Source organism: Ambystoma mexicanum, chromosome 5q, assembly GCF_040938575.1.
Source record: "Ambystoma mexicanum isolate Mex_15411 chromosome 5q, UKY_AmexF1_1, whole genome shotgun sequence".
Taxonomy (NCBI): domain Eukaryota; kingdom Metazoa; phylum Chordata; class Amphibia; order Caudata; family Ambystomatidae; genus Ambystoma; species Ambystoma mexicanum.
This window is the reverse complement of record NC_090933.1, coordinates 1,380,080,211-1,380,107,543: the sequence shown is the minus strand read 5'-3', so window position 1 is coordinate 1,380,107,543 and position 27,333 is coordinate 1,380,080,211. Positions and strand designations below refer to the sequence as shown.

Sequence of the window (27,333 nt, the reverse complement as noted above, 5' to 3'; positions counted from 1 at the left end):
GCTGTGCTTGTAGCGGTGGACTTCCGAGCCCCAGAAGTGCAGAGGAAGCAGCGGGAGCCACAGAGAGGAGACATCTGAAGCCAGTGAATGTCTGGGAGGGTCGGTGAACACTGGGGTGCTCCTATTAGCCCGAAATTAAGTAACAGTCTGCAAACTTAAGACACATATTGAATGCTAATCTAAATGGAAACTTAAAATAAAGTAACATGAACATACATTGTATACTGAATACATTGAACAAGGAACTGATTTAAACCATAAAACTAATTAAATGGAATGTTCCTTCCAAGAAACCCCTTTCCCAGATTCAGTGCACTCATGAGGTTTCTCACCTGTATGTGTTCTCTGGTGCCGAATAAGAGCTCCCATCCAAGCAAACCCTTTCCCACATTCAATGCACTTATGAGGTTTCTCACCTGTATGTGTTCTCAGGTGGCTTATAAGATGCCCCTTCTGAATAAACCCTTTCCCACATTCAGTGCACTTATGATATTTCTCACCTGTATGTGTTCTCAGGTGGGTAGTGAGAGCTGCCTTCTGAGCAAACCCTTTCCCACATTCAGTGCACTCATGAGGTTTATCACCTGTATGTGTTCTCTGGTGGAAAGTAAGATGTCCCTTCCGAGCAAACCCTTTCCCACATTCAGTGCACTCATGAGGTTTCTCACCTGTATGTGTTCTCTGGTGCATAGTAAGAGCTCCCTTCCGAGCAAATCCTGTCCCACATTCAGTGCAATCATGAGGTTTCTCACCTGTATGTGTTCTCTGGTGCATAGTAAGAGCTCCCTTCCGAGCAAATCCTGTCCCACATTCAGTGCACTCATGAGGTTTCTCACCTCTATGTGTTCTCAGGTGCACAGTAAGAGCTCCCTTCTGAGCAAATCCTGTCCCACATTCAGTGCACTCATGAGGTTTCTCACCTGTATGTGTTCTCTGGTGGTATGTTAGAGCTCCCTTCCGAGCAAATCCTGTCCCACATTCAGTGCACTCATGAGGTTTCTCACCTGTATGTGTTCTCTGGTGCATAGTAAGAGCTCCTTTCCAAGCAAACCCTTTCCCGCATTCAGTGCACTCATGAGGTTTCTCACCTGTATGTGTTCTCTGATGGATAATAAGATTTGCCTTCTTAGCAAACCCTTTCCCACATTCAGTGCACTCATGAGGTTTCTCACCTGTATGTGTTCTCTGGTGGCACATAAGAGCTCCCTTCTGAGCAAACCCTTTCCCACATTCAGTGCACTCATGAGGTTTCTCACCTGTATGTGTTCTCTGATGTCTAATAAGATGTCTCTTCCTAGCAAACCCTTTCCCACATTCAGTGCACACATGAGGTTTCCCCCCTGTATGTGGTCTAGGGTGAATAGTAAGAGGTGTCTTCTGTGAAAACGAGTTCCCGCATTCAGTGCACTCATGAGGTTTCTCGGACATATGCATTTGCTGGCGGCAGGTGAGTCTATCATGCACATGGGAACTATTCTCAAATTCAGTGCACGGATAATTATTTTCACCTCGGTCCTCATGTGGGCAATACGTATGTTCTTGAGATGACATTTCCCAAATTCTGAGCTTTCTCATGTGTAAGTAATTTCTGGAGAAACAGGATCTTTTCTTCTGACTGAGGATTTTTTTAGATATTCAGTGCATTTACAGGTATTTCTAAAAGAAATCACTTGAACAAACTAGCCTTACATTCAGAATGCATAAACATAGTACTCACATGGAATAAGAGGCACAAAGAAGGCTTGTCTTACTGCACAGCACAGGCTGCTGCTATCATTAGTGTGTAATGCTAGGTATTTAGTTCAGCTCTTATCATGAAGCGGCTGTATGGACGGAAGCCATCATGCATCCAAGAGGCTTCTCAATCACAGTTCCTGAATATTCTAAAAAAAGACAACTGCACCCCAAACTTGCACACTTCTAAGATGTCTGGAAATTGCATAATCTAACAATGAAGCTTTGCACTGCGTTATTCCAGGCAAATTAGTCACTGCTGCACTCCTGGGGCATCCATCACCTATTCAAATACAAGGAGAGGCACATTATTAGTTTCAACACATTCTCAATCACAGGCATCGCATTTACCAGGCAGAATGGTTCACAGTAGTAGTGTTGTGCATTAATTAATTACTCACGGAGTAACTATTAAAAAATTCACTTCTAGAGTACCATGTTTTGGGGACATGCACCCTAATAGGTGGCACAGCAGTAGGGTTCCAATGATAAAACATAGTGTGCCCGAGAGGACATCCAGCAGAAGTAGTGTGATACAGCATAAGAAGGGGAAAACACAGGCTGGGTGAACAGCCCTTTTAAGTGGACATTTTATTTATCAGGACAGCGCATTTATTAAACTATTACATGAAAGATCCCCATTTCTTTATACAAACAATAAAGGCTGGTGTTTGATTGGCAGCAAACTACTGACCTACTACCAGACACATGCTTGACCTCTCTATTACCAGCACATATATAAACAACAGAACTATTGAGGAAACAAGGAATGAATTGAGAATTTAAGAAGCACCAGCTTCCTTCCACAGTGAGAATGGCACAGGCCATGCTGTACTACATTGACTTTAAGCCCAGATAAACTCCCAACACATCCCTATCCCCAAGATTGAGAGAAAGATCAAGCTTGTGTCAGAGACCGGTAGAATAACAGGTTTGCAATGGGGCAAAGTGTATGGGAGACTCCTCCCCCAAACTCCTCCATATCATCCCATTTGACTTTCTAATTGTTTATACAAATACCCCCATTGCCATGTACTGAAGTTAATTGGACAAATGGATACCACATCTGTTTCCATGTTCAAAATATCACAGAGTACTTTTTTTGGGGGCGGGGGGAGAGGTGTGCTTATTAAGGATGGTGTGTAAAATGTACTATTTGCCAGTCTCCCAGAATGCAATCCAGACCCCCTTGATTTTGTGGATACTAATAATTAACCCTTAGGTTCACTCGCAGCGAGCCCTGATACCCTCTGTGCTCTGACTCCCGAAATTGGACACCGAGAACTGCTTTCACCACATCTCTAGTAACCAGCAGGATGTAGCCCCATCATTGTTAATAGGCAAGAACTGATTGTCACCATTTGCTGATTACACACATTATTGCTGCTGATGAACTGTTGAGATTCCACGCCCCTGGTCAAGAGGAATCTGTTCAACATAGTCCCATGGATCCATGATCTGAAAGATCACTGCTCTGCCAGCATCTGTTGCACATTGAATAGCATTGATTGTGACTCCACATGGCATTGATCCTGTGATAACGTTCATGCACATGTGAATAGTATGCATAGTTGGTCATCCCAGGATGAGCGAGCCACCAACTGTCCACCTATCTGGTGGTCGGTTGATCGTAGGTTATTACATTTTGATGTGTCCAGTGGAGGCAGCCTTCACAAGAGCATATGCGAGAAACTTTGAACAGTCCGGTGTGGGGTATGTAAGGAACTCATGGTGCCAACAGTAAAGAAAGACACAAGTGATCCCAGTTCAAGGGTGTTTATTGAACAATGAATGCTGGGTGAAAAAATGCCTAAGCTAAACCTAAATCGAAGATGGGAGCAAGCGTTGACCATCAAATTAAAAATAAGGCAGTCCTAGTGGCTCTTTGTCAAAATAAAAGGTGCTATACTGAAGAAAATCTATTGCCAATTCTGTACAACTAATTACAGAAAGAGTGGGGGATAGGGTATCTAAATAAAGGAAACAGTGTTCAAATAATAAGTCAGGATGTGATTGCATTGAGGTCTCCCTTCCCCACGTTTTTCGAACAGGACATGGTGGGACTTTGGAGCACAGCACATGCCTGAGCTTTCTCAGCACGAGCCGACAGTTCCGTTCCAGCTTGCAGGTTCTTCGATAGTAAAGTCTTCTTGCATTAAAACGTTTCTTGCCTTCGAGGCCTGGTGTATCCAACAAACAAAGTTCTGCTTCACGTATACTTTGTGTGTTAGCTTTCCACCCCTGAATCTCCCTCGGCCGGGCTCAGATCCCAATTGACAAGGGGCGCTTCCCTTCCCCTTGTCTTGCGATACTCCATGCTTTACAAATCTTAATGTCTTTTTAAACAGTTCCGGTGGACATCCCTCGGCCGGGTTCACTCTAGTCAACACACAGTTTCTGGGGATCTCCGACTTTGCCCCCTCTTCGTCAGCATCCCTCTTCCGGGTTCACTCTTGCTAAAACCACATTCACATTTGCTTTCAATGTTCGCGGGATTCACTTCACTTATTTTCTCCACAGTTCGTAGGTCAAAGTCTTTCAGCTGTACAGGGATTTTGCTTGACCTCCTGTATGACCACTTTTACCTATCTTGGCGGCTTTCCTACGGCCTTCTGGTATCTGTAGTTTCACTCAGACGTGGTGCTGGTCCCCTACTGCAGCTGCTCACCCCCTTTTACTATTTTACAGTTCTTTGAACCTTTCTCACTTTGCCACTTTGCGACTTTCATTCACCACAGCCCGGTTCTTATCGCCTCTCCCTTCAACTCACCGGCTGTGATGAACTGCTTGGCTTTTCCTTTTATCTTGAGTCAAGGTCGGTACCACAGTAATGGGAGCCTCCCTCGCTCCTGCCTATAAGCGCAGACATGCTCTGTGTACCGTCGGCATCTGTTGCAGCACACTTGGGCTATTTCACTCGGTTTTACGAGTCTGTCTGCAGAAGTTTTGCTGGGTTTTGTCGAAAAGGGCAAGGTTGTGTCTCTCCTCGTCAGCCTATCAATATTTGCCGCTATTCTCCTCCTCTTGAACTGCCGGGTCTCGATAGCTGTCTCGTCATGCAGTCTGCCGTGCTTGTACTATGCTCTCTTGCTCCACCATTTATCCCTGTGGGGGAAGGGAAAGGGCTGTCAGGTGTGAGTGATTCTGGTCAATTGCCTGATCCTTGTATTGGGATAGGTCAGGTAAACGGCTCTGGTGTTAGTCCGTTGTGCGAAAGTGTTTGTGTTGGAAAAAGGGGGTGGGGGAGTGTTTTGGAATGTCCTACGTGGTAGGATGGAGAAAAGGTGTTGAAACAAGAAGGGTGATACTGTGCCGTGCCCGTCGTCGTCCCACTCCCGAAGGAAACCCCATCAGGTGATCCTCCCTCACTGGTCCACCCCCAGCGATGGCCATATCCTGGCCACCTGGATGACAGATCCCCAGGGACTACCTAGGGAAACCCTTTCAGGTTTCTCACAGGTCCAAACACTAGTTTGAACTGACTGGATACAACCACTTGCCCTTTTTGGCTCCCCTTTTATTAGCTTAAAAAAAACAATGCACAAAATGCTGCTCCAATTCTTCATGTGTATAAAGAAGATGGGGTCAGTCTGGTCTGCCATTGCACCCTCCATCCAGGACATACCTGCACTTAGGTCAGAGTCTTGTCTGCCACTGCACCCTCCATCCAGGACATACCTGCACTTAGGTCAGAGTCTTGTCTTCCACTGCACCCTCCATCCAGGACATACCTGCACTTAGGTCAGAGTCTTGTCTGCCATTGCACCCTCCATCCAGGACATACCTGCACTTAGGTCAGCTAAAACCTTCATCAAGATTACAGATGACATTTATGTACAACAAGCTCTGGTTTCTCCAGGCTGAACTACTGTAATAGCCTCTTTCTAAATCTGCCAGCTTCTACTCTCCGCCCTCTGCAACTAATCCAGAACAGGACTGCAAGACTTGTCCTTGGCCTCAAGCCCTGGGATCATATCTCTCAAGCCCTGAAATCTCTTCGTTGGATCCCAGTGGCTGCAAGGAGTAAATTCAAGACCCTTTGCATTGTCCACAGGGCTTTCTGGGGCCTGGGTCCGAAATACCTTCAACTGTCCCTCCATAAAGACCTTCCTACTCGAGCTCTTCGCTCCTCCACCTCCAACTCCCTCAGGGCCAGTCGCTTCTCCAATCAACGATTTGGTGGTAGATCTCTTTCCTCAGCAGAGGCCTCCCTCTGGAACAGCCTCCCTGCCACTCTGCAACTTGAGGATAACCATCCCCGGTTCCGGAAGCACCTCAAGACCTTCCTCTTTGCTTCCGCCTTTGCTCTCCCCCTCCCCTACTGATCGGTCTACTTCGGCACAGTGCGCCTGGTTTACCCTCTAATTTCGGCCCAGGTCATTCCCCACCCAGCCACTCACCCGCACTGCCCCAGGCAACCCTTGCACTTGAGTCTGTATCTGTTACCCTACAATCCCCTTATTTGCACTCACAACCTGCACTTGCCACCTTGCTGGCTGCACTACCTTTTTGTTGTATCCCGTGCTCAGCACTTTTTTATTTCTCCCCTCTCCTGTGCACTTTTCCCCCCTCCCCCTCTCCCGTGCACTTGCGTGTTCTCAATGTCACTGGTCCTAGTAAGATCGTTGTTTTGTCCTCCCATGTTCCCCTCCCTTGCCCCGTTGTGCTCTGAAACACTTGTGTAAGAGCGCAATACAAATAAAATATCATATCATAAAATGGCCAAACCAGCCCTTTTTGTGAGCGCTGCCATCTTCAGAGTGGATACTCCCTAGAAAACAACCTCATCTCAGGTGCGTCATCTATTTCAGGGTGTCAAGGCCCACAACATTTAACGGTCTGGTGTCTAACCATATCCTTGTGTGGCCCGTCTCCATCTGGAGTCGGCTTTACATCTCCATCTCCCTGCTCCCCCAATGAGGATCCATTTATCAGCCCACAAAGTGCCATAAAAAGAGATTGCAATAAAAATAAGACTGCCCTGCTGTACCCCAACACCTCCATCCTAGTCTCTCCATGCGTGCTTCAGAACTCGTTGAGTGAAAAAACATGAACTACTCCATCATTGTGGTTCTTGCCCCTGCTAACACACGCTCATTCAGGTCAGTGGTTAATCCACAATTAAAGAGAAGAGACACTTAGAGCTATGCTATCATCTTTCTCTTCCAAAAAATGTAATGCAAGTGTTCTACCTTCAGGGAAGGTTTTCCAGATCCTTGCATTTTTTCACAAGATGGTGGCCTACTTCACCAAGGTTATCAGAAACCAATGTAATTCTAGCAGGAGCATTGCCCAGGTTCCTTGCCTCCCACCATCATTAATGTTGCATCAACAATACTGTGAATGACTTTGCCTGCCAGTGCTTGTCTAATCAACCACCCTTTCTTCTGCTTTCAGCCATGCCCATCTCTCTGCACTCTAAGGCCTGCCCGTCATCTTCAATGCATCCCTTTCCCACGTGGGTGATCCACATACTCCTAGTTCTGCTCTGGGCACATAGGCCTTCAGGATGTTGGTGTGAAAGACCCTAGGGGCCTCCTTGGGGCTGCCCAAGGCCACCAAATAATTGACCTCTCCAAGTTTTCCTACAACTTTGAAGGGTCCTGTCCACTTGCCCTATGAGGTTTTGGGCTTTACTGGAACCATGACAAGAACCTGCTGGTCTGGAGTAACCTCACCATGCTAGCCTTTGGTCATACCAATGCATGACCAGGTCTTGACCAACCTTCACGTTTTCAGTGGCTTCAGTCATCATTAGTGCCATCCTTTTTCTAAGGCCTTGCACATAGTGATGTTCATTGGCTTGGAAGGTGGAGGAACCTCAAGGCCTTCCTTTATCAGAGTCAAAGGGCATCTGACCGGATGACCACAGAGAAGCTCGAAGGGGCTGAAGTCCACTCCAGCTTGAGGTACTTCTCTATAGGCAAATAGTAGTCATGGCAGCAGAAGGTCCCACTTCCTGCAAACAGGGTTCTTCTAAAGCCCTCATGCTCTTCAGTATTCTGTTGAACCTCTCTACCAATGTATATAATTAATTGGGCATTTGTAAGGCGCTTATACATCAAGAAATTGTGTTTAAAAAATGCCCACAAGGCAAAGGGAAGGGAACAAGGGACCAGCAAGACAGTGGAGTATGATAACAGTGATGAGCACAATACAAAAACGGTCCTACCAGGCCTCGTGAACATTTGGAGCGTGCAAGTGCAGAGAGGGAGAAGGGACGGGGAAAGGGTGATAAGGCTCCCCAGAGGGGTGTAGTGCTAGAGAGCCTGTTTCAAAGGCAACAAGTAAGTGCCAGGCAGTGACCAATAGATGGAAGAGGGGTCACCAGCCCATCCAATAAGTGCAGGCCTGTGAGACAACAGGCCAAGTGGTGCCCGAAGGCAAGTGCAGGGGGAGGGAGGATGCTGCAGGTGATCAGATAGAAGGTCAGCACCCAGAAGGACACATAAGAGCCCAGCCCACCAATCACAATGACTGTGGGGTTTAAGCACGCGAGGGAGATAGTGAGGGAAGAGGAAAGTCTTGAGGTGCTTGCGGAACTTGAGGAGATCCGGCTCAAGGTGTAGAGAAAGGGGGGGGCTGTTCCAGAGGAGGAAGCCAGCTGAGGAAAGGGAAAACCGTCTGCTCTCTGCTTGAAGAAGTGCTTGACAAGCAGAGAGTTGGAGCTGAAGGATCAGCGGGATCTGGAAAGAGAGTATTTGGTGAGAGCAAGTTGCAGATAGCGAGGTCCCCGGCCGCAGACAGCCTAATGGATGATACAGATGGATTTAAATTTGATTGTTGCAGCAACCGGGAGCCAATGGAGAGATTTTAGAGCTTGGGAGATACGGTTCGTGGGCGTAAGGCAAAAGATAAGTCTTGCAGTCCTATTCTGGATTAACTGGAGGGGCAATAGTCCAGCCTGGAGAGGACCAGAGCTCTGTACACATTGAGCTTCTGGGGAAAAGTGAGGAAAGGGAGGATGCCCCATAGTAGGTGGAGTTGGAAATGGGCTTTCTTGGCAAGGTCAAAGGTGAAGAATGAAAGAGAGAGAGAAGTCGAAGATTGCTCCCAGGTTTCTGGTTTTAGAGGAAGGAGAGGAGGGGGCACATCGAGGGTGGCCAGAGTGACGGGAGAAAAGAAGGAACATGAGTCTGATAGGAAGAACCTCAAACTTGCTGGCATTGAGACAGAGATCATTGGAGGTGTACCAAGACTGGAGGGCTAACAGGCAATCGGGAATGAATGAAGTCAGAAGAGATGCAGAGAGCAGTCTGAAGAACAGGTGGGTGTCATCTGCATAACACTGGCATTGTGGGGAGAAAGTGGTGATAAGGTGAGCAAGAGGGGCGAGATAGATGTTAAACAGCCAAGGCGAGAGGATAGAGCCCTGGGGAACGGAAGAGAGCGAGCTCAGGATGTCCTGAGTTTTAGCAGTGAAGTGGGTGGCCAGTGCAGTACAGAGGGCCTTGGAGTGAAGAGGTGAGGTATAGACTGCAGATGGATTGGCTAGACCCTTGCAGATTTTAAAGAGTTCAGCCGTGTTGTTAGAAGCTCCAGTGATGCGGGCCTGGATGTGACCCCTCTTCTTGGATCGAATAGAGAGACGATATTGCCTTTGGAGAAGGCGACTGGCCAGTTTACCAGAGGATAAGCTTGAGGTCTGCCACTTCCCTTCAGACGCTCTGCACTTGCATTTCAGGGCTGCTTGATCGGAATCATACCAAGTGTTACGCTTGGTGGCCGGTTTCAGACGTATTCTCACGACAGGGTCAAGAATATCGAGAGTGTTAGTGATAGCGAGATGTAGATTATTGAGAGCAGAGTCAATAGTTGAGTCAGTAGTTGGAGGAGGTGGGGGAAAGAAAGTGGAAGTAAATGCAGCAACTGACACTCGTTTCATCAGATGGATATCCACAAAGGAGGCTGGCAGAGCTGGGGAGGGTCGGTCAGAGGGCCGAGAGGTCACAGGTGGGAGGTAAGGAGGGGTGTAATCAGTCCAGGAGAGCGAGGTGGAGAGTGGTGTAGAGAGCAAGAGATCAGTATGGATGAAGGCATCGAGACTGTGTCCAGCCAAGTGCGTTGGACAGGAGGGGAGAATAGAGAGGGAGAGAGAGGTGCATAGGTCACGGAAGAGAGTGGAGGCCGTGATTGAACAATCCAGCTAGATGGTGAAGTAACCCAGAAGGAGGAGTTTAGAGGAGGATGCCAGGAGAGAGGAGAAATTGCCCCATTCTGAAAGAAAAGAGGAGATAGGGCCCGAGGGGCCGGTACATAGTGGCAATGGTCAAGGAGGTGGTAGGAGAGATGCCAAGCTTGCAGACCAGGCTTTCAAAGGAGGAGTAGGGCTGGGTGGGTATGACGGAAGAAAGGACTAACTCAGGGAAGATCAAGGCTACTTCACTGCCAACACGGTTGGGACGAGGCTTTGAGATTATCTTGTAACCATCAGGGAGAAGGGAGTCAAAAGCAGTGACTGAGCTGTCATTGAACCACGTCTCGGTGAGAGCGAGGACGTCAAGATCAAGGTCTTCAAGGAGGAGGCAAATTTCAGAAGAATGTTTGATAGTGGAACGAGCATTAAGTGTGGCTAAGTGAATCTGGTCACCACCCTTAAAAGTTTTCCGAAGGGTACAGGGGCGTGGTACACCTGTCTGAGGTGGCGAAGGAGGTGCTGAGAGAGAGGAAGGAGGGATAGCAGGAGCAGGAAGGAAGTTGATGAGATGACAGGCGCCGGCCAAAGAGGAGGAGATTGGGTTGAGGACCCTGAGCCATGAAAGTGCCATTGTGACAGGCACCAATCCATTAGTCTGAGGTTGGTAGGAAGTTGAGAAAGTGTAGGAGACTCCACTGCGGTTCTACATGGCTTGCATGTCGTGGGACATGAAATGTATAACACTATCTCCTTAGGAAAACCTACCCTGGTAAAACATATATAGTAGGCCCTTAGCCACTGCCTGAGCAGTAACAGTTCTCATTGGTATAGCTTCAAGATACCTAGTGGCATGGCCCACTACAAGTATAAACATGTTACATGAAGGGGTTGAAGGTTCCATGGGACCAGAAATGTCAATCCCAACCCTCCAAAGGAATTCCCACAATGGGGAGAGGCACCACGGGTGCCACATTTTTGGCACCACTATTACCGGACGTGTGGCAACTTCTGCAGTGTCTATCTAACTCAGAACCTATTTGAGGCCAGAAGAAGTAAGAGAGTGTCTCCACCTATTCAGGTCATCTTTTTTAGGTACCCATAAATCGTCAAGCCCAAACAAACATAACTTTCCACCTGATCTATGGGATTTTCCTTCACTTTCCACACAAATGGAACCTCTCTTTTTACTTCCACCAACCATGGATTTGGTTTTATGACAGTTTCCATGTGTGTTGTAAAGAAGGTATGGTATCAACAGTAAGACAGACAACACAAGTGACCATAGTTCAAGGGTGTTTACTGAACTTAAAAAGGGTTTGAAAAACGCCTATCTAATCCTAAATCTAAAGATGGGAGCAAGCTACGGCCATCACATTTCTTTCACAGCATGTAATATTATCACACACTAGTATAAATACATATATACAACTCCTATGTAATGCAGGTGCAAAAATTAGCTAAAACATGGTGCCGGTGCACCGCCATTGGACTTTCACTTCCAAACCGCAATGAAAGTCTACGTTTCTGTGAGCTCAGTTAGAAAGCAGACATGAGTTCTGCAATGGTTGCAATATTATATTATGAAGCAGATGAGCTTACTATGGAGGATAGTTGTTGTATTGTTCACTCAAGGACGAGCCGAGAGGTGAGTCAGAGATGTGCAGGTGCATTGATAAGGGGTGCTGGGAACTAGCGCATGAGAGACGAGAGGTATCCCGATGAGGAGACGGAATTGGAACCCCAGGTGTCTCGCTGAGAGTGAGGACGCTCCGCTCCAGACCCCGTTAGCATGTGTGATCTCTCTGCCTACCTGCCTCGGGACTGGGTAGTGTTGTCGTGGCTGAGATGAAGTGGTCTCCTGCAACTGCACTAACGGTGATGTATATCTTCGGTAGTTATCCTTACTTATGTATAACTAACTGCATTTATCCCATAGTTATCTGTGTGCTTATGGATTATGAATAAAGGGGCCTGTAACAAGCCCATTATATGTCAACCTGTTAGTTATGGTATGTTATGTTACTTTGCATTTATATAGCGCCTTATATACCATTGGTATGATCTCAAGGCGCAGGTAGGTTGAACGCCCTCGGGAACCGAAGTTCAAGTCAGTAGAGAGAAAGAGAGAGAGTCATAAGGTGCATGTGAGCACCGGATGTGTGCAGCAGGTGTGGCACTCGTATGATAGCTGCTCTTAGCGGTAGGTGTGGTGGTTGAGAGATCAGGAGTATGTGTTCGTTCTGGCAGGTTATTATCCAGACCGATTCTGGCTGCGTTAGGCCTGAGGAGAACGCTAGGCTGGAAGGTGTGTAACCAGCTGTGTTTAGCTAGGATGATGGGCAGTATGAGGCAAGTGATGGTATGAGAACAGCTATACCGAATGGTGTCATAGTATCGCTGTGCTCTAGTTGAGTGGTGGTGTAAAGGGGAGAGTAAGCATGGAGGTGTGATATGGTGGTTTACCTTGGGTGCTTGAGATCGAGCACACTCCAGTAGTTCCATGCACTCCGCCCGTTCCATGCATTCCAACCGTTTTAAGCACTCCAAACAGTTCCACGCACTCCAAACCGTTCCACTCACTCAACACTGTTCCATTCATTCCATTTTATGCACTCCAACCATTTTATGCACTTGGTAGAGTGACTGAGCAGCCAGGCTTATCTCAAGAGCGGTCAATGTGATCACTTTTCACACTTAAATGGTAACACTGAAGTTGTGGCAAAAGGAAAAGTTTAGGTTAAGGAAACAAAGGTTAACAAGTATCTCAAACAGGTAAGCACTTTAAAATTCCCCAATGCAATGTAGGTTAACCCTTTCCCAGCTATAAAGGTAAGGTATGTATGACTTTTTGGGGGGACAGATCAACACAAAGTCAGAGGGTAAGAAGAGTCTTCATGGAGCCTGGACAGCCAATGTCAATTGAGCAAAGTTTAGGGGAGCTGAGGCACCTCTTGGAGATTATCACAAAAGTCTTATACAATGTTAGAGTTTTGTTGTAAAAATAAATCACTGTTGGGCCACAAGCTGGGAGGCTTGTGAGGGGCAAAGCTGCAAGCAACTCTACAAAAGGCAGAAAATGCTAGTCTCAACTGAGAGCGAGCAAGCTACACACCACACGAGGCAAGTACCCCTAGTTTTACAGTACCTTGAGTCTGAAGAAAAGGTTCCAGCTGGCTTCTGTTCCTGTTGTAGTCCTGCAGATCCTGTTGTTCCTGGGCCACAGTCATGGGGACAAGAACGAGGACATTTGGGGACTCCTGCACTACGGTTTGAAGGTCGGTGGCAGCAATGGGCACAATTCAGATCAGCTGCACTTTGCGGTTTTGGCTATTCGCAAATAGCATCAGTGCGGTTCTTGGACACCTTGTGGCCTCTTACCTTGCTTCTGGGGTCCAGCAGACTGTTGAGGTGGCTCAGGCTTGGTTAGCTCTGCTTCAAGTGAGTCCAGAGGATCTTTCTGGAGCTCGGATCAGGCTTAAAGGTGATGCACTCGATTCCGGTGTTCCTGTCCCCTGGCACTCGGTTCCTGCAGCAGCAATGAAGTACAGCCAGCAAAGAGAGGGGTTCCAGTCAAGTTCGTCTTGGGGCTGATTGGTCCCACCAACCCAAGAGGAGAAGTCGTCCTTTCTGGGCTTCTCTAGTCGATTAGAAATTCAGAGCCCATAACTGCAGCAGGGCTTCACCAGGCAAGTCAGTGGCCCAGGAGGGTGCAGCAGGTTTCTTCTTCGGTTCCTTCCTCCAGTGGTCGACTCTGCCTTCCTTGCAAAAGACCTTGCCTTTTATGCAAGTCTCTCCCATTCATTTGCAGCTGTCACTCACACAGCAGGGTGGTGGTCCTCCAAGGACAGCCAGCCGGCCAATCACCTTTGCCTGCATTCCTGTAACCAAGGAGGCTAAACACAGGGAGTTTCGGGACCCTCCCTCGCTTCCTGCCCTGCCAGATACGCTGGAGACAGAGGCAGGATTCACCAGTGAATCCCACCAAAGACAAAACGAACAAAGGGGGTCAAACCTGGTTTGGCGCACAGAGTAAATCTCAAGAAGGACCTTTCCAAAAAGAAATGGCAAAAAAAGAAGACCAGGCCATTTTGACATGGTGCAATGCTGCAGCTGCGAAAGCAGGCCCTGGTAAACACACACAATGGTACTAAAAAGTAAACTACTGCCACCCGCCATTAATTGTAGAAAGGGTAACATAAAAATGTTACATGAGAAACTAGACAAAGTAGATACTAAGTAACCCCTCCGGCATCCTATGTAACTGTTGTGATGGGGGTTGGAAGGTTGAAATAAGTACTCAGGATACTTGGTTAGGTTATGTGGTTTTAGTGGGTTCGTGTGTATATATATATATATATATATATATATGTGTATATATATATATATATATATATATATATATAGGTAAGTACTATAGGTTATAGTAGAGGACAAGTTCATGGTAACAGAAACATCCACCAGTCCCCCTGTGCCAAGCTCAGTTTCCAGCTGCTGCAATCAGATCTTAGGCACTCGCACAATAACATTCTAGGTAGGACACTCTGATGCTAACATTCCAGATACATACTCCCACATAGATGGGCATTGGCTACAAACATAGGATGTTTAAAACATAACAGTAACATAGTGTGTGCTGGGTCTACAAAGAGAAAAAGGTAAGTAAAGTCAATTTCACTTTACTACTCTTGAAAACAGTAGTTTATCCAAGAGAAGGTATTTAAACCTTAGCAGAAATCCAAAGGATCTCTCTGTGACACTACACTGCACTGAGGGTGCTGTGTGACACAATGAAAAAAGATGATGCCTATGGAGCTTGTCAGACTCCAAAACGAAAAGAATCACAGAGTTCACATTAAAGAAAAATACAGGAGAGAGTGGGAAAAAGGTCTCACTCTCTCCAGGATGAAAATGAAAAGTCCTAAAGTCCAGCAAAAGAGCTGGGGGTCTCTAAGGTAGAAGGGAATTAGCACAGAAATGAGAATTCTCCCTAACACAACCCTTGGTCTAAGTGTGCTTTATTGCCTTCCTGAGTCCAAGAACGTTTTGTCCGTGTAATAGGGTGAGAAATTCTGAGATTATTACACGTGTCCGGAAAGTAAAACTCCCTATAGCCAGTGCAGTAAAATCACAATACCAACCCCCCGACCGCACATTACTAAAATGAAAGGCAATGATTAGACTAGCAAAGGCAATCCACAAGAATACAACCCCAACTTTATAAGTCCAACCCTAAATTGTATAGCGCCTTGTGCCCAAAAGTTCAAAGTTCCACACAATTTTGTGAGCCAGAAAAAAGTTAGGAGGAGGGTCTTGTGGATGGGCGACAGGTTCCAAATGTCAGTTAAGGATCTATTGTAGTGAATAAAACTGCCCACAGCTTTTGAAGTGCCTTATCTCCCCTTTTAAAGTTTTAAAAGGGGAGATAAGGATCAGGTAAGTACCTCAGTAACTCGCCCCCATACTCCGGTTTCTCTTGGAACTTGGCAGGACTTCAGAGGGTTGTCAGAGGTCGTGTTTCCCGCCGTTTCTTCCAGTCATTGGTGCCCAAGAGTTGCAGGTTCGAGTGAAGCTCCAGTCAGCTACAGATGCTGGTGCAACATGCTTCTGTCGAAGAATGCAGCTCCCTCGGGTGGAGGCCTCCTCTCAGCACACGACTAGATGCAGAAAAGCCATTTCTGGCGATGGCCACTGATGCACAGCGACAGCAGGGGACACAGTTGAGATCAGAGTCAGCCTCGTATCTCGGGTCCCGTGGATGCTGAAAACTTCTACTTCCATGCCTTTTCTTTGCATATAGAGAAGTACCTAGAGCTGGAGTGGGCTTCAGTCCCTTTGAGCTTCTCTAAGGGCATCAGGTCGAGGCCCTTTGCCCCTGATCAAGGAAGGTCTGGAGGCTTCACCTCCCTAGCCAGTGAACATCACTGACTATGGGCCTCATTACACGGAAGGCGTTAAACCACGGTGCTATTAGCACCTTGGGTTGACGCCGGTACCATACCGGTACCACCTTGGCGGAAAGGGCAATTAATACCCCATTCCAAGGTTGGCGGGGCGGTAATCCCCCCTTCCTCCAAGGCCCTTCCCCATTCCCATTTTTGCCCCATAGGGCTCAATGGGAATGGGGAAGGCGATAATTATGGTACTGCTATTAGCGGTACTGTAATTATCAAAAAGGACCCTTTGCGGGTCCCTACTTTACCGGCTGGTCTAGACCAACCGTTAAGGTCGGGTCCCGCAAAGGGACCTCGTGGTAAGGTGGTAAGGGTTTACCGGTACTGGAGGCCCTATGTGCTAGGCCGGGGAAAGAGGATGGAACTTGTTGGGAAGGGGACAGCCCCTTCCCCCACCAGGCACTTTAAACTAAGGCACTGCAATAAAAAAAGGCGGGTTAGTGGGGTCAGTGAAAGGAGCGCTTTCCCGTCCAATAGGTTCCCATGCTACCATCAGGCGGACGGCATCACTATTTTGCATAGATATTAATATTCTTAGGTAGAAGAGTAGGCTTCCACAGTAAGCATGGTAAAGGTGGCATTGCATGCACTAGGCCCAAATACACAAGGCAACGGAAATTTCCAGTCATGCCCGATCTCCCATGAGGACAGTTTGCACCCCCACCCGCCACACTGTTTGTCCATTGTTCTTGAAAGTGTTCCAAACATGTAATTGTGACATTAAGAGTATTTGAGAAAATGTATAAAGAATTAGAACACATCTGATATACATTTAAACACAATGGTTCATACAAAATGGACAAAAAGTTAAAGGAGCACCTCTGGTAGCTCCTAGGTTGAGAAATGTTTTTTAGTTTTTATAATAAAACACATTCAAGTAAATTTGTAATAGTCAGCGCATTCATTGGTGTTCATTTTAATTTCTTGGAAAATTGTGTGCTGAGATGACAATTTGAAATGCCATTTATTCTGCCGATTGCGGTTTTGTTTTGCTCATGAAATGCACAATAATTGATGTACCACGTTAAGAGACCATGGGCCTCATTACGCGGTAGGTGGTAGCCATGGTGCTTTTAGCACCATGGCTACCCCTTACTGCATTCCGGGTCCGGGTTCCCGAAATAGGGACTTACCGGGTCATTCCAACCTTGCAGGACCCGCTAAGTCCCCATTCCGGGAATCATTCCCCATTCCCATTCGAGCCCCTATAGGGCTCAATGTGAATGGGGATGGAGCTAATAACGGTACCGCAATTTGCGGTACCGTTATTAGCTCTGAAGTCCCTTAACGGATCCCGTCCTTAACACCTGGTCAGACCAGGTGTTAAGGAAGGGACCCGCTAAGGGACCTCGGAATAGGGTGGTAAGGGATTACCGGCACCTGTGTCCTTACCGGTGCCGGTAATCCCTTACAACCTACCTCGTAACGAGGCCCCATGTCTTTAACCGACAGAGCCCATTTAGTGTTGGGTGTGCTTAAAGCGGGAGAAAGGGAAAATTCTTATAACGAGTTCTACGAGATGAAATGCTAACTGAACCCATAAACTCACAAATTAAAAATGAGTTATTGCAAGCACGGAAAGGTTTGTGTTCTTAGGCCAGCAGAAACGCCTGTTCGAGTCTGTGTCATTACCTGCGCTACTTGGTGCTTTAGGACACTAGGCTCCTTCTTAGGCCAACAGAGACGCCTGTTCGAGTCTGTGTCATTACCTGCGCTACTTGGTGCTTTAGGACACTAGGCTCCTTCTTAGGCCAGCAGAGACGCCTCTTCGAGTCTGTGTCATTACCTGCGCTACTTGGTGCTTTAGGACACTAGGCTCCTTCTTAGGCCAGCAGAGACGCCTCTTCGAGTCTGTGTCATTACCTGCGCTACTTGGTGCTTTAGGACACTAGGCTCCTTCTTAGGCCAACAGAGACGCCTGTTCGAGTCTGTGTCATTACCTGCGCTACTTGGTGCTTTAGATAGGACACTAGGCTCCTTCTTAGGCCAGCAGAGACGCCTGTTCGAGTCTGTGTCATTACCTGCGCTACTTGGTGCTTTAGGACACTAGGCTCCTTCTTAGGCCAGCAGAGACGCCTCTTCGAGTCTGTGTCATTACCTGCGCTACTTGGTGCTTTAGGACACTAGGCTCCTTCTTAGGCCAGCAGAGACGCCTCTTCGAGTCTGTGTCATTACCTGCGCTACTTGGTGCTTTAGGACACTAGGCTCCTTCTTAGGCCAGCAGAGACGCCTGTTCGAGTCTGTGTCATTACCTGCGCTACTTGGTGCTTTAGATAGGACACTAGGCTCCTTCTTAGGCCAGCAGAGACGCCTCTTCGAGTCTGTGTCATTACCTGCGCTACTTGGTGATTTAGGACACTAGGCTCCTTCTTAGGCCAGCAGAGACGCCTCTTCGAGTCTGTGTCATTACCTGCGCTACTTGGTGCTTTAGATAGGACACTAGGCTCCTTCTTAGGCCAGCAGAGACGCCTGTTCGAGTCTGTGTCATTACCTGCGCTACTTGCTGCTTTAGGACACTAGGCTCCTTCTTAGGCCAGCAGAGACGCCTGTTCGAGTCTGTGTCATTACCTGCGCTACTTGGTGCTTTAGGACACTAGGCTCCTTCTTAGGCCAGCAGAGACGCCTCTTCGAGTCTGTGTCATTACCTGCGCTACTTGGTGCTTTAGGACACTAGGCTCCTTCTTAGGCCAGCAGAGACGCCTGTTCGAGTCTGTGTCATTACCTGCGCTACTTGGTGCTTTAGGACACTAGGCTCCTTCTTAGGCCAGCAGAGACGCCTGTTCGAGTCTGTGTCATTACCTGCGCTACTTGGTGCTTTAGGACACTAGGCTCCTTCTTAGGCCAGCAGAGACGCCTGTTCGAGTCTGTGTCATTACCTGCGCTACTTGGTGCTTTAGATAGGACACTAGGCTCCTTCTTAGGCCAGCAGAGACGCCTGTTCGAGTCTGTGTCATTACCTGCGCTACTTGGTGCTTTAGGACACTAGGCTCCTTCTTAGGCCAGCAGAGACGCCTCTTCGAGTCTGTGTCATTACCTGCGCTACTTGGTGCTTTAGATAGGACACTAGGCTCCTTCTTAGGCCAGCAGAGACGCCTCTTCGAGTCTGTGTCATTACCTGCGCTACTTGGTGCTTTAGGACACTAGGCTCCTTCTTAGGCCAGCAGAGACGCCTGTTCGAGTCTGTGTCATTACCTGCGCTACTTGGTGCTTTAGATAGGACACTAGGCTCCTTCTTAGGCCAGCAGAGACGCCTGTTCGAGTCTGTGTCATTGCCTGCGCTACTTGGTGCTTTAGGACACTAGGCTCCTTCTTAGGCCAGCAGAGACACCTCTCCGGGTCTGTGTCATTACCTGCGCTACTTGGTGCTTTAGATAGGACACTAGGCTCCTTCTTAGGCCAGCAGAGACGCCTGTTCGAGTCTGTGTCATTACCTGCGCTACTTGGTGCTTTAGGACACTAGGCTCCTTCTTAGGCCAGCAGAGACGCCTCTCCGAGTCTGTGTCATTACCTGCGCTACTTGGTGCTTTAGATAGGACACTAGGCTCCTTCTTAGGCCAGCAGAGACGCCTCTCCGAGTCTGTGTCATTACCTGCGCTACTTGGTGCTTTAGGACACTAGGCTCCTTCTTAGGCCAGCAGAGACGCCTCTTCGAGTCTGTGTCATTACCTGCGCTACTTGGTGCTTTAGGACACTAGGCTCCTTCTTAGGCCAGCAGAGACGCCTCTTCGAGTCTGTGTCATTACCTGCGCTACTTGGTGCTTTAGGACACTAGGCTCCTTCTTAGGCCAGCAGAGACGCCTCTCCGAGTCTGTGTCATTACCTGCGCTACTTGGTGCTTTAGGACACTAGGCTCCTTCTTAGGCCAGCAGAGACGCCTCTTCGAGTCTGTGTCATTACCTGCGCTACTTGGTACTTTAGGACACTAGGCTCCTTCTTAGGCCAGCAAAGACACCTCTCCGAGTCTGTGTCATTACCTGCGCTACTTGGTGCTTTAGGACACTAGGCTCCTTCTTAGGCCAGCAGAGACGCCTGTTCGAGTCTGTGTCATTGCGATGCTGGAAATGTATTGGAGGGACAGGGCCTCCTTTTCCTTGTCCTATAATCCTTTTATCATGTATGTTCCGTCTTGTTTTCATGCAGGATTTCATGTGGGACTCCTGGCGTTGCAGCTCTTCCTCTTTTTGGTTGTGGAGAGCAGACCCTTGGGATACCCTTATGGCACGCATGGGTGGGGGTACCAGCCTGTACCCCTAGTTTATGTTTTTGGGCACCTGTGTGTGTCCCACAGAGTAGGGTATAGGCCGGTGGCATCTCCATGATGAATTTGACAGGTGCTATGAGTATCCTCCATTTTGGGATACTCAGGCCCTGCCATTAGAATCAGTTGATTCCTGATAGGAAACAAGATGGCCCCTGTGGCCTCTTGCTTTCTATTGCCCGTTACCTTGTTTTCCCAAAGTCCTGGGAAGCCCGGACTCTGTCCCTTCCCCCTGACTGGCTGTTGGGTGGAAGTTCCCTATATGGTAGTGCCCCCTAATTGGTTGTTGGGTGGAAGTTCCATAAATAGTATTGTGGGGAAGTCCAGGCCAGACTGGCTGGAGCCTTCCAAGTGACTGTATGTTGTGGGTACGCCATTGGGTGGGACCTGGGTGAATGGAGTGTGTGACGAATACGCATTTCATGTTATGGGTGTCTAGTTTCTGGTGTTTGACACAATGACTGAGACAGCCCTGCCCGAAACTGGTATGAATGCAGTGTGGAGTGCTGAATGGCAGAGTGCTTGTCCGAATCCACATTCCGTGTTGTGAGTGTCTGGATGGAGATGAATGGCCTGAATGCACTGTGAACCTTGATTGGCTGCCTGCCTAAATGCCCTTCTGGATGATTGGTTGCCTGAGTGTGACCCAGCAGAATTAATGAGAGACCAAACAGTTTATCTGGGGATCTCTCACAGATGGAAATCGTTCAGAAGCTGAAGTTGATACTTGATGCTTGCTCTCAAAGCTGAGCTGGAAGCAGGTGAACCGATGTTCCCTTCAACGTAATCTGCCTTCAAGAAACTGATCTAAGAGAGGACCTGGCTAAGAGACCTCTTCCCGAGTTACGAGGGACCATCGTGCACCAGCTGATCTTTGCCAAAGCTCCCTGGAATTCAGACCCTCGAAAGGCTGGCAACCGGAGAAGGGGACTGCTGCGTAATCCGAAGTGAAGCACCCAGACTTCCAAGTCCATCGTTGTTTACCAGGGTTCGCAGGTTTGCTATAACAGCTGGAAGCCTGTCGAAGTGTGTTGCCCAGAAGCGGGGACAGCTTGACGTTGTGCTGCTTAACGACCGGAGCCGCAACGCTCCAGTGTCTAAGACATTCGATTCAAGGACTCCCTTGCACATCATCGTCGACCGCTTTGTCTGGATGGAGAAATTCAAGGTCGTCGACGACCGAGGAGAATCCACTGGTGGGTTTACCACCACCCGAAGTCCTCAAAGGATGCCACCGAAGATCCGACAACCAGCCGTCGTCACGTCCTGAATGCCGACGCCAGATGCTGACGACCCGACGCCCTTTGTCAGGCAGAATTATATCCAGTACCCTTTTGGAACACCACACACAATTAAGACTACAAGTGACAGTACAAATTCACCTTTGGTACAAGCCTGTACTATACAGTAAAAGTGGTAGCGATGGCTGAGCAGCCAGACCTATCGCAAGAGAAAGTGAGCAGTATCAATAGTTACACCAAGGACAGCAATTACCATGATTCAAACAAACACTGACTTAAGGTTTCTGGGTAAAAGAATATACATTTATTTACACATCAGTTGTATAACATTTCACTTAAATAAAGCAGTTTAAAAATCACACTCTTAATACACCACACCACTCCCAATAGGTTCCAGACAAGTTATGCTCACAAAATGAAGTGGGAGCAAAATGGTACTCCAGATATTTAAAAGGGAGGGAAAGACAAAGTTAGGTGGAAATTGAACAGCACCAACAGGTAAGTAAGCAGGGCAATCTAGAAAGAGGAACTACAATGATGGAATCAAATCAAAAAGGCTTAGGGCCAAAGTCAAAAGTACAAAAGTCTTTTGCTCAAGATCACACAGTTCAGGGTAGTTCGCGGTTAAGTCTTTGCCAAGAGTTCCGGACGAAGTTTGTCAGTAGAAAAGTTATGTTAAAGAGTAGAGAAGGACAAGCCCTCGGATTGGAGAAAGATTTCACACATTTTCACTGCAGCTGAACGAAACGAACAACCCGATTTGAACAGTAACTTTCAATGGAGAAAAAGCTGTCGCTGAGGCGGACGTTACTGCAGGCTCACGGTTCATGAAGCGACTGTCGGACTGACACGAAGTAGGAAGACTAGAGGGTCCTGCACTACCCAGGGAAGAAACCAGCAGCAGAGCATAGCAACGAATAAAAGGATCGTGCTCCTTAAACCCCAAGCAGTGTCCGACCTTCCTGGCTATCCGGCCCACTGTAGCTCTGTACAGTGAATTCGACCAGAGGACGGAGTCGTACCAGGAGTTGCACTTAGCTTTCGGCTTCAGGCGGATCCTCATGATAGGGGCGAGAACATCGAGAGTGTCTGATATAGCAGAGTGGAGCATAGAAAGGGCTGTGTCAGGGTGTGAGTCAGCCAGAGGGGGAGGGGAGGAGAGAAAGTGGCAGTGAAAGCCTCCAATGACATGCGCTTCATGGGTCTGATGACCGAGAAGGTGGGTGACAATGATGGAGAGGGCTTGGCCTTGGGGGTAGAGAGGGTGAGCTGGGAGGAAAGGAGAAAGTGATCACTCCAGGAAAGAGGAGTGGTGAGAGGAATAGGAAGGGGAGGGTCAGAGGCGATCAGAACATCAAGCGTATGCCCTGCAGCGTGAGTCGGGCCAGAGGGGAGAATGGAGAGTGAGAGAGAGTCGCAAAGGTCGCGAAAGAGTCCAGAGGAAGGGCAGGAAGCATCCAGGTGGATGTTGAAGTCTCCAAGAAGGAGGAGTTGAGTGGTTGAGTCCAGGAGGGAAGAGGAGAGGTCTGACCACTCTGAGAGGAAGGAGGAGATCTGACCAGGTGGCCGATAGATGGTAGCCACAATAAGGGAATGGCTAGGAGAGACAGCCTGCAGACGAGGCATTTGAAGGATGAGTAGGCCTGCGTAGGAATGACTGAGGCAGGAATCCACTCAGGGAAGATCAGGGCTACACCCCCTCCGGAACGGTTGGGCCTAGGCGCAGAGAGGATCTTGTAGCCGTCAGGGAGGAGAGTGTCAAAGCTTGTGACAGAGCTGGCCGTGAACCATGTCTCGGTGAGACCGAGGACATCAAGGTCAAGTTCCTCCAGAAGTTGGCAGATGTCAGAGGAGTGTTTGACAGCTGAGCGAGAATTTAGAGTGGCAATATGGAGAAGGTTGCCGCCCTTGAAAGACTTCCGGGGAGGGGTACAAATCAGAGGTACACCCTGCAGAGGTGTAGAAGAAGCCCGAGGGGGGGCAGAAAGTGTAGGAGAAGAGGTCAAAGTAGCCGAGGAGGAGATAGCAGGGGAGGCCCTGGAGGGAAGAAAAGGGACAGCAGGAGAGGAGGTTGATGAGGGCCTTGGACCAGGACGGTACCATTCAGATAAACATTAACGATGACCTTAGAGGAGTGGAAGGAGGCCAGGAGGGCCTCCCACCGTGTGCCTCCGTTAATGGGAGAGGAAGAGAAGGGAGAGAGCACAGAGACCATATGTAAGGTCCATAGGTCTGGCGAGAGAATGACAAAGAGGATGTTGGTGACAGTTTGCCTGGAGGAGGCGCTGGTATAGGTGTCAGCGATAGAGAGGCCTGGGTTGGTGACCAGGATGTCCTTTTTAAACTTCTTCCTACCAGATTTAGTGAGGAGAGCAGGATAGTCGATAGAGAAACAATTAGAAAAGATAGGGGAGACAGAGAGCACCATAGAGAAGTAGGGGAGGGGTGAGAAGAGAGCGAGTGGTAAGGGGTAGGGGAGAACACTAGGCAAGGACACAGGGCAGGGTGCATGCAGACGAGAAAGAATGACAAATGGACAGGACGCCGGGTGCTAAGAAGTGGCAGAAGGTTTGCTGGATGCGTGCTAATACAAGGAGGTAAGCCACAGAACAGCGCTACTTTCAATGCAGTATTGAATACAGAAGGAAAAACACACCTAGTTATGAGAGTCTTGAACAGTGGGAAGAAGGCCTAGGATTCACAATGCAGTTAAAACACATTCAAAATGCAGTATCGAGTACAGGAGAAAAACACACCCAGATCTGAGAGTCCTGAACAGTGGGAAGAAGGCCCAGCTTTCAAATGCAGTTTGAACACTATCAAAATGCAGTATTGAGTACAGGTGTAAAATCAAACCTGGTTTGGCGCGCAGAGTAAAACACGAGAAAGACTTGTACAAAAAAGAAATGGTGAATAAACCCAGCCGGAACCGTAATAAAGCATATATGGTCTAGCAGGTTTAAGTTCGAGGCTACCAAAATAGCCTAAAACAATACCAAGGTTATTTAAGATAACCGCGGTAGGAAAACAATAGGGTAGTTACCATTGTCACCAGCCAAGTCTTGATGAAAAGGGAGCGAAACAATGCTCCAAGAGAAACAGACAAAAAGGGATAAGTATTAACCATTTCCAGTACTCCACGTAAGATGGTTTGTACTGGGTCTGTGGTTTTACAGAGGCTAATAAAGTTAATGGCAACTTTGTGTGTTCTGGGAGACAGTAGTCAGTCCTAGAAAATGGAGTCTGAGTTGGGAAGTCTAAAAGACAACCCTGTGTCACTGCACTGAAGGTGCTGTGTAACACACAGTAAACAGATGATGCCTGTGGTGTAGGTGAGGCTTCACAGTCTCTGAACACAAAATGTTAAACACACACAGCAAAACACGTGTAAGAGTGGGAACAAAGGTTCACACTCTTACCAGGTGAAAAAAAATGAATCCTAGAAATCCAGCAAAGCTGCTGAGGGACTCAGTAGGTAAGGGAAATTAGCCATTCTGGAGATTTCTCCCTAACAACCTTGCAGGGCCAAAGTTCTTCATTGACTCATTGCGGCAATCAACAATCGTCGTTGACGCATACCGCACGCCTCATCTTCACAGGACGTTCACAAGCTTTCGTCAACGAGCACTGCGAGGATCGAAGCTGCTTCCCCGACAACAGCGTTCACCATTTCTTCACTTGGAATCTCTACGTCCCGTGGCTCCTGCCTTAAAGGGAGTACACTTAAGAAAGGCTCGTCGACGACATGTCGAAAAACTCTACGAAACCAGGCACATTGGGGTCATAGAACTTTTAGAACGAATCGAGACTATATTGAGCATAACTGGACTGGGCTTTTCAATATGCTTTATTTACAGTTTGCCCAGGTGGGGGGGGGATCCGCACACAGAACGGTCTCATGATAGTGGGATAGACTGTTCTGCCATTGCTTGATTTAACCTTTCGTTCTTTCTGTGGTCTATCGTTGATTCACCTTACAATCTGATTCGTATGTTATTTGAGCGGTTAGCCATGGACGCATTTTAAAGGAATCGATTAAGAGTGGTACCACGTAGACCTGTGGATATTTGTCATTATAGTATTTCCAGAGTACAAAGTGTGTTATTGTGATTGTGTACATAATGTGAACCTTATTTATATAAAGACTATGTTATCACTAACCTAGTGTGTGGACATTCCTTTGTGGGTGCTTGGGGACTACACTGTACTTAAAAACTAGCCTGTATCACCTCCTGAGAGCTTAAGCCTTGATTGCTTGTTCAACGTTACCAAATAGAGAATCTTGGCTGGGGTGCTCTGTGATTCTACTCTGCCATATAGAGAGCAGGAGTGCAGATACACCCTCCAGTCTTTACACTTCCCCTTGTGGTCCCCCTGTTGTAAGAGTCCAGATTCAGCAGAGCCAAGGGGGTGCACATATCAGATATACATGTGACTTGATGATGGCCAATAAAGCTTCATAGTCATTGCTGTTCAGCTTCACTTGTGACGCCTGAAACACACGTGGGTTCAGCTTTAGCACATATCAATGGTAACACGCATTGGCAATGCCAACAGTTTGGGTCTTTGTCTAAGCATGGGAAAGGCACTTGGCAGGCACTACCGTGTATGCCTAATACCTATACACAAGCCAAAACTATTGGCTTTGCCAATGCTGTTTTTTTTTACAGGACTTCAGTGAAGGAAACGCTTAGTGCCTATAAATCAAGTGGCTGAGGGCAGACTTGGGAGCAAGCCCACTGGATCCCCACAGCATGGATTCTACATGGAGCATTGTTATCCCATATTAGGCTAGAATAGTGCAGAGCATTTGTGATTGACCTTCGGCATTCATGAGTATTAAGCTGGACAGCTGGGCATTAACTCAAGGAGGACACACGTTGGTAGATCCAGAGTCATGGGTTTGTCACAGTTGTGAGTGAGAGCACGAGAGGAAAGGGGCTGAATTGAATATTGGGTGTACTAATAACCACCATTGGATTATATGCAGAGCTGAGAGAGGTCATTTCATAAACGTCATTGAATTGCAGCATTTCAGAGGAGCATTTCTCTGTAGGGCGAGCTGAGAAAAATACCACCATCCAGACGCGAGCCCGCGCGGTGCTCTGAACAGAGGTAAATGTAGTGTCCACAAGAGGGGCGCACGTACCAGCTGTGAAAATGACAGTGACATAAGAGTCACGTGTAGGATGAAGTCATGACGCACGTACATTACACCTAGAGTGTGCCCCATAACAGGGAGTAGGATGCTCCGCAAAGAAATATAAGTTTGAAAATACACAATGAAGATGCATAGGTATAGAGCTGTGTGAGAGCACAGTGATTGCAAAGAAAATTACCTGTGCAGCAATTATTGGGTTTTGCTTTCATTTTTTTAGAGTATACTAGCTGATATACCTGGCGTTGCACGGGCTTTAATTCACTCATAGGTACAGTTAACTGTGCAAAATTTGGTGCAGATTGGTTAAACAGTGTGGAATTGTATAAGGACCAACACTCCGCTAAGCCACACACCCACATTTATTTTGACTTTTGTGAAATCCAGGGAAAAGGATGGGGTGTACAAATGTAATGTAGCCGGTAATGTCCGGAGGGTCCTTACAAATGACTGCAAAGTTTTGCGCAGTTTGGTCACTTTTCTTTGAAAGGGTTTTTTTAGCATATATGCACATAGGCTTTTGCTCAATGTTTATTTGTATACGTATAGTTGGAGCATAATTAGGGCTTTTAGTCAAAGATAATGCGAGCAGTAACATACAAGCATAATAACGATCAGTGTTATGTATATTATTGAATCATAGTGTAGCCATTTTGGAGCAGAACTAAGGCATATTAGTTAAGAGGCCCCAACACACAGTAACATTGAGTTTCTGTTGACACTTTGAAACAGTGGAGATCTGCTCACCAATTAAATTGTTGCCAAGGGAAAAATTCCCCATGGGAGGAGAGCCTCACAGAGGGCCTAAGCCAGACAACCACTGCAGTTCCACGTGATACGTTTCAGAAGCTTTG

General features: G+C 47.6%; 1 protein-coding gene across 1 annotated transcript in view; it reads right to left on the bottom strand.

Moving 5' to 3' along the window:
* LOC138498184 (zinc finger protein 850-like) overlaps positions 1 to 27,333 on the bottom strand; it is a 346,849-nt gene that overhangs the window by 306,724 nt on the left and 12,792 nt on the right. The window contains exon 4 of the mRNA XM_069622066.1: positions 492 to 2,017. Within this exon, the coding sequence (XP_069478167.1) occupies positions 492 to 1,575 (1,084 nt within the window). The 5' untranslated portion in view covers positions 1,576 to 2,017. The remainder of the gene's footprint in view (positions 1 to 491; positions 2,018 to 27,333) is intronic.